At 33.7% G+C, this 6620-nt stretch overlaps 1 protein-coding gene and 1 long non-coding RNA gene across 9 annotated transcripts in view; both read right to left on the bottom strand.

Moving 5' to 3' along the window:
- Positions 1-6620, bottom strand: part of LOC145970457 (uncharacterized) — a 79717-nt gene that overhangs the window by 49501 nt on the left and 23596 nt on the right. The gene's annotated exons all lie outside the window — the stretch shown is intronic.
- On the bottom strand, positions 964-5901 carry LOC145970431 (uncharacterized). 8 transcript variants are annotated; one of them, XR_014438451.1, is made up of 7 exons: positions 5398-5900; positions 4910-5164; positions 2565-4781; positions 2286-2414; positions 2055-2186; positions 1487-1961; positions 964-1302 (listed from the first exon to the last, which is right to left on the bottom strand). XR_014438451.1 is itself a non-coding variant. In XM_083097243.1 (7 exons), exons 2-4 carry the CDS (start codon positions 5137-5139, stop codon positions 4596-4598), a joined length of 339 nt encoding a protein of 112 aa, XP_082953369.1. In that variant the 5' UTR covers positions 5140-5164; positions 5398-5898; the 3' UTR covers positions 964-1961; positions 2055-2186; positions 2286-2414; positions 2565-4595. The 8 variants fall into 8 exon arrangements, 2 of the variants coding, with proteins under 2 accessions (XP_082953369.1, XP_082953370.1); XR_014438450.1 differs by having other exon boundaries at positions 964-1678; positions 1767-1961; XR_014438448.1 differs by having other exon boundaries at positions 964-1961; positions 2565-2713; positions 2835-4781; positions 5398-5893.

Below are 6620 nucleotides of genomic sequence, written 5' to 3'. Positions count from 1 at the left end.
ATCGTAAAATGGACGTAAAATGAATGTCCATAAGATGTACTGTGCTATTTGGGTTGTAATACCTTGACTATGACACCTCCGGGAACTTAGCCGGGCAACTTCGACTTTTTTAATTTTTTTTTTTAATCGTTTGTTGGTCGTTTGTCGGTGATTGTTGGCCTAATTTCAACGTTTGTTGGTTTATATTTTTTTTTTAAACAAAAAAATAAAAATTAGCGTGAAGTTAGCCGGAAAAATTTCATTTTCGTTCAAAAAGCGGTTAAATCGATACGCAATCAAACTTAAACATCTATATAAACTTGGCTGAAGCCTGGAAACCGCTCGAATGAGAAAAAAAAGAAGAAAGTTTCTTTCTCTCGACGTCTTCCTTAAAAAGTGTGGACGGCTTTTGCGCGACTCGTCTAACACTTTTTATTTTTACATAAAACTATGACGAGTAATATTGCATTACTTAATATTCTTATATTTTATTCGCAATAATTTCTCAATATTCTCGATATAATATGGTCAAAAGTTGCGAAACATTACATTTTAACTATGGTTTTTAATTATGGTTGAATTTAATTACATTTTCTTGAATATCTAATATATGTATAAAGGATTATCAGTTTGCACTTTAATTGCATGTCTAATTTCATCATTTGCAATATTGAATGTTAGTACTGTAAATATATGTTTAATTATTTTTGTCCATCATACAAATATTGATTGAAAACATTATATAAAGAGCCAGCCTAATGTGCTACATTTGCTACAAAAATTTAAATTAATGTTAAATTAATGTTAAAAGAATGCCAGAGTAATAGCTTTATTTTTTTTTCAACATGCCATTTATTTATTATACGATGTACAAGATTACAATAAGTTTTATTATGATGAATTATCGAATTTTAAATAATTCTTTGTTGTATAAATGTGATGATTCGTAGAAGTAGATAAAAAAATATAGACAATAATATTACATAAATATTATATAAAAATTTACTTTATTATAATTCGTTATATCATAATTATATTATCAAATCCGATCTGAGAAAAGCTTTGGCATTGATTAAAACAAGTTTTTTTCTTATTTTATTAGAATGTCAAAATAAAAATAATTTATTTTCCAATTTTTCTAGGCACTTCTTTGAGACAATATTTTTTTGTAAGTATTGCTACTGAAGAAACAATATAATGTATGTAAAATGCTTACAATTAGATTTTATTAATACGCAATATTAACTCGAACCCTTTGAATATCGTTTCTTAAACTTTCTTACGTCACCATGATCAGCATTAGCGATTACCATAGTTCCTTTCCTATAAGATACAATATGTCTCAATTGTGATATTTGTCATAAAATTTTGTAGTAATAAACTGTATTCATATTTCATAAAATATTCTTTCTAAAATAATTATCTTTCACTTTCCCAAATATTAATTTATGTATATAATATATATGTACATATAATATGTATATATAATATAATATTAATTTCATACTCCCATAGAAAGTGCATGATCTTTTAAGAATCTCAAAATCGGTTTGTGAAAGAAATTGACTGTATAAAACACCTTCACTAAACAAGAATCTTTCATTTTCCCACAGCTTAATTTGATCTACAATATAGTAGGTGATAATTGAGGCGGTTCTTTTTCTATCATTTTACTGTGCAGATATGTTGTTGCTAATAACTATATAAAGCAATATAGAAAACATTATTTGATTATTTATGTTAGATATTGATGTGAATAAAACGTAATCAATGTCATCATATCCTACTATTTGAAAAGCAGTTATTCTACTCTTCAATATTTGTTTTCTGGGATCTCTTATTGTTTCTATTGATAAAATCAGATTTGGAAATTTATTATACATAGAAATATGTAAAGATTTAATTTTGTATATTGTATATCATGTGGTGTATCTGTATGTGTATCAAAATGGAATGCGAAAAATTTGGAAAATGTACGTGACCTATAATATAAAAAGTAATAGATTAGATATGAAATATTATTCCTACTTACAATTAATGTGTAACAAATATATGAATAAAATATTTAAACTTACTCTGATGCATCTAAGAATCTAGAAGACTTCTATAGTAAAATGATTACTCGAGCAAAAATAATTCGGTTCTAGAAGATCTGTTTCAGTTTTAGTATTTAGATCGAATAGAAAATGGCCATTATCTAAATTAATCTATAAAAGCAAAAGAGAGAAATAAGTATTAATAAAGAGACTTGATACAATTATAAAATTTAATAATGTGCGATATCTTGTTATAAAGTAAGTACTTACATAGTGCGATAATTCCTGTTCATTCATATCATTAACATGTGCTTGAATATATAATACTTCTTTTATCTCAATGGTTTAAAAAAGATTGTGCTGTGCTCTTTTTTTAAATTCGAATTCTGTAACTTTCAACTGAAAACAATTGAACATTGTACAATTTAACATTATATATAAGAATAACTTAATTGTATTAATTCACTATGTATCAGCGTATTGTATCACATATAGAAGAATTAGAAAACAATATATTTTAATTAATGCAAAACTAACTTTTGTACTCACTTATTGGACGGAAAGAAGAAACATACTGCTACAAACATATGCCACTTCTCCGATGCAAAAAGTTATGTCTACATTATTGGGTATCTCTATTGAGTCAAGTGTTCTGCCACGCTCAGCTTCAAATATAAATTTCCAAGCAGCATAATCTCCTAATAAACATAAATCAACTTTATAAATCAAATAGCATGAGCTATATAAATGAATAGCTATATACATTTTTACTTAAATAAGAAATTGTAATATATATCAGAAAATACATAAGATACAAACCTTTCAACCTCTGTTTTCTTTTATAGAACCACGCATATGTAATTTTAACTTATTCCTAATTATATATTTACAATATTTACAATACGTATCAAACTTATGTGATACGAAAATGGAATGCGGAAAAGCTTCAGTCAAGTTTATATAGATGTTTAAGCCTAAAGTCGTAAGAAACAATGACATACGTATTGGGAAGAAATTAACCAATCATATTCGAGGACTGTTTAACCTTCAACTGTGATTGATCCTAACGACTTCCCTGGCGAAAATAAGAAACTTTATAAAGCGTTAACAATTGTTGAGTGAGGGTTTTCTGAGAGTTTATATGCTTTTCAAACTTTGTAAGAGCACTTACATAACGCTGTTGAGTTTTGAATGCTTATCAAACGCTGCAGTGTTGCAATTTTTGTTCTACAAACTCTTTATATAATGTTACATGAAAGTTTTGCAATGCTGAGGTAACATTTTTCAGAGTACGTTCAGTAAACGTTGATACATCTTCGTGTACAGAGTTTACTCAGACTTTTCAAACGTTTACGTTTACGCTATAACGTACAAACGTCTTTTAAACGCTGCAGTGTTGCAATTTTTGTTCTACAAACTCTTTACTAATCGTTTTTAAACTCTCGACGAACTTCCACAAACGTTCATGTAAACGCTAAACAAACGTCTCATTTTTGCCAGGGTTTTGTAAATGCGGTCTTAATAAAAGAGATTATTTTTCGTTTTTAAGGCAAATACCGAACCAACAAACGTTATAATTAAACCAACAATCATCAGCGAATGATTGCGTATCGATTTAACCGCTTTTTGAACGAAAATGAAATTTTTCCGGCTAACCACGCTAATTTTTATTTTTTTTGTTTAAGAAAAAAATATAAACCAACAAACGTTGAAATTAGGCCAACAATCACCGACAAACGATAAAAAAAAAAAAATTAAAAAAGTCGAAGTTGCCCGGCTAAGTTCCCGGAGGTGGGTAGACCGGATGGAGGGTCGACCCCTGGAAGTTCGGCGGTATTGGGTGAGGGCAGTCGGGACGGGGTTCGAGCTGCGTCTGAGGACGCTGTCGGGCCCCTTCCTGACTCGCAGGGCTCTACGGAGCCCATGTCGTCGTCCCCTTGAATGGAGTTTGTCTGGTGACGTCTAATGTAGCTATGGGGGCTGCGGCCATGCTCTCCGGAGAGATCCGGAATTGTTTGGTTCGGATACGCCCTCTGTCCATAGTCTGGTGTTGGTACCTTTTATCGTATGTTGGCGTGATTATCTGTGCCCTATGTTAGGTGTTACGTTTAGTATGTGTAAATGTGCTCCCCACCCTCGGGTGGGTTTGTCGTTGCTCGTTTCCTTATTGTTTCCTCGTGGTTCCTGCGCTTCGGCGTTTATGTCTGGGGAAGGTGCTGGTTGCCTTCCGTTCCGGGGAGCAGCGGGTGGGAGTGAGGGCTCCCACTCGCATTGCACGTCTCCCTGGGGACGAGGGGAGAATGGCTAATAGCTCGGCCGTTCTCCCTACAGACTCTCGAGTCAGGGTTGTGTGTGTAAGGGGGGCGACTCCCTTCGGGAAGGGTCCTCACAGACCAGGCTATAGGGTTGTCCACTGGATGTTATGCGCGAGCGGTTCCCGGTGGACGTAAATCCCTATCAACGGCCAGGGGCTATAGACAGGTTTTAGGGTCCGGTGCTGACATTTCGGGGCAGTACTGGGTGGTAAACCGGCCCATCCCACGTGGGTTGGAACAAACCGGGAGTCCCCCACGACGGCGGTCAGTACCTCCCTCGGGTCTCACCGCCAAGTGCGCAAAGCATTTCCTGTCTTAAAAAAAAAAAAAAAAAAAGTTCCCGGAGGTAACTATGACTGAACAAGTTTCATGAATAATGTTCCGTACAGTTGACTCTCCACATCTAAAAGCCAATGCAATGGACAATATTTGGTCTCCAGTTGCTAAGAATCTACAAAAAATAATTAATATATGAATATTATAAAACAAGATACTACCATAAAATATTTGCAAAAATAATATCATGCTATGTTTGTTTTATTCTTATATTTAATACTGCATGACAAAATAAATAAGTACCTCAGAGTAATGGCCAATCGTTGTTCTGGACTAAAAGCTCTTTTGTTTGCTTTCGTCAAAAAAGGCTTTGTCATATTTAATAAAAGGTGGAAAGTTTCCTTTGTCATTCGTACATATCGAAAAAACATATCAGGATCATCATATTTTAATTCGTGGAATAGATGTTCATAATCTCCATACCAAGGACGTTTTAAATTGATAGGTCTCGCCACCATCTCCGATTCAACCATCTTTTTTTCCTCTTTTTTAATAATGCTAATAAGCACAAATAAAAAAGAGACAAAATTAAAAAATCTTCATTATCATCCATGTATGATCCTGTCTTATTATGTGTAAGAGAGAACAGACCTAAAAATGAAAAATATAAATATATATTTAATTAAATTACGATGTAAATACATATTTAGTAGAACATATTTAATGGAACATATTTATATAGTGTTTTTTTATTAAAATAAATTTAATTGCTTTATTTAAAAAATATTTACCTTTAAATATAATTCCAGTAACAAAATATTTTACACTTTATACGCCACACAGTTCACTTTTCACACAATTTTGCACTTTCCGTGTCGTAACTTTGAGGTTAAAACCTTATGTCTTATGCACAAGCTTGTGCGTTGCTGTGTATTACGTTATGGCTTATGCTTTATGCATAATGCATTATGCAAAAGTGTGTGCTGCGGCCTTTCATCTTTACGGATTTTTCGACTATTTATGCATTATGCTTTGTGCACTATGTGAGATCCGCAGAATGAGAAGGGAGGATGGAAATGAAGGACTCTGATTGGTTGATTTCCTTATGCTTTATGCATTATGCGTTATGTAAAAGTGTATGCTGCGGCCTTTAGTGTGTCCGTTTTTCGGGAGTTCACAGCTTGCCTGCTAGGTTCGCTGCGATCTAGAAGTCGCATTTAGACGTATGTTAGAGAGAGAACGACTACTGCCGTCTATCTCTGTCTCTCTCGCTCGTATTGCGACCTCTAGTCGAAAAACGGACACACTAAGTAAGACCTCCCTCACTACTAAAAAAGGCCTGAGTTTCCAGAATAACACGGAAAACATGTTATTACAATGGGATATTTTGATTGGCTCACGCTGGTGACGCGACGCGTGACGCGCTCAGTGGGAACGAGCCCTTACGACTCATTGTAGCAGAGGCCTAAAGGCCATCACACACAAAATTGCATAGCATAAGACCATATGGACCAATGAGCATCGAGTATTATGTTATGTAAGTCAATATGGCGATTTAATACTCGATGCTCATTGGTTCATATGGTCTTATGCTATGCAATTTTGTGTGTGATGGCCTTAAGGCCGATTCTACAATAGCTGTCGTAAGTCGGGTGTCGTAAGAGTTGACCAATCGTATTCGATTATTCTTCTCTAAAATCAACTGTGATTGGTTAACTCTTTTGACATCCGACTTACGACAGCTATTGTAGAACCAGCCTAAAGCCGGTTATACAATAGCTGTCGTAAGTCGGGTGTCGTAAGAGTTGACCAATCGTATTCGATTATTCTTCTCTAAAATCAACTGTGATTGGTTAACTCTTACGACACCCGACTTACGACAGCTATTGTATAACCGGCTTAATGCGTAGTCTACAATGGGATTTTAAGACTTAAGATTTAAGAAATTGACCAATTACAATTGACTTTAGAGAAGGATAATAAATATGGTTAGTCAATTTCTTAAATTTTAAGT

This window comes from Camponotus vicinus, unplaced genomic scaffold (genome assembly GCF_025532165.1).
Source record: "Camponotus vicinus isolate PSW18456_S1 unplaced genomic scaffold, iyCamVici1.0 SCAF_4, whole genome shotgun sequence".
Taxonomy (NCBI): domain Eukaryota; kingdom Metazoa; phylum Arthropoda; class Insecta; order Hymenoptera; family Formicidae; genus Camponotus; species Camponotus vicinus.
The sequence above is the reverse complement of the archived record's forward strand: the minus strand, read 5'-3'. Positions and strand labels throughout refer to the sequence as shown.

Bases quoted from the DNA above. Each gene is read 5' to 3' on its own strand.
- LOC145970431 (XM_083097243.1), bottom strand. From the start codon at position 5,139: ATGGTTGAATCGGAGATGGTGGCGAGACCTATCAATTTAAAACGTCCT. The intron at 4,782-4,909 runs GTACTTATTTAT...TATTTTTTGTAG, and splicing joins CGATTGGCCATTACTCTGAG to ATTCTTAGCAACTGGAGACC. The intron at 4,641-4,717 runs GTACGGAACATT...TTTTTAAGACAG, and splicing joins TTAGATGTGGAGAGTCAACT to GAAATGCTTTGCGCACTTGG.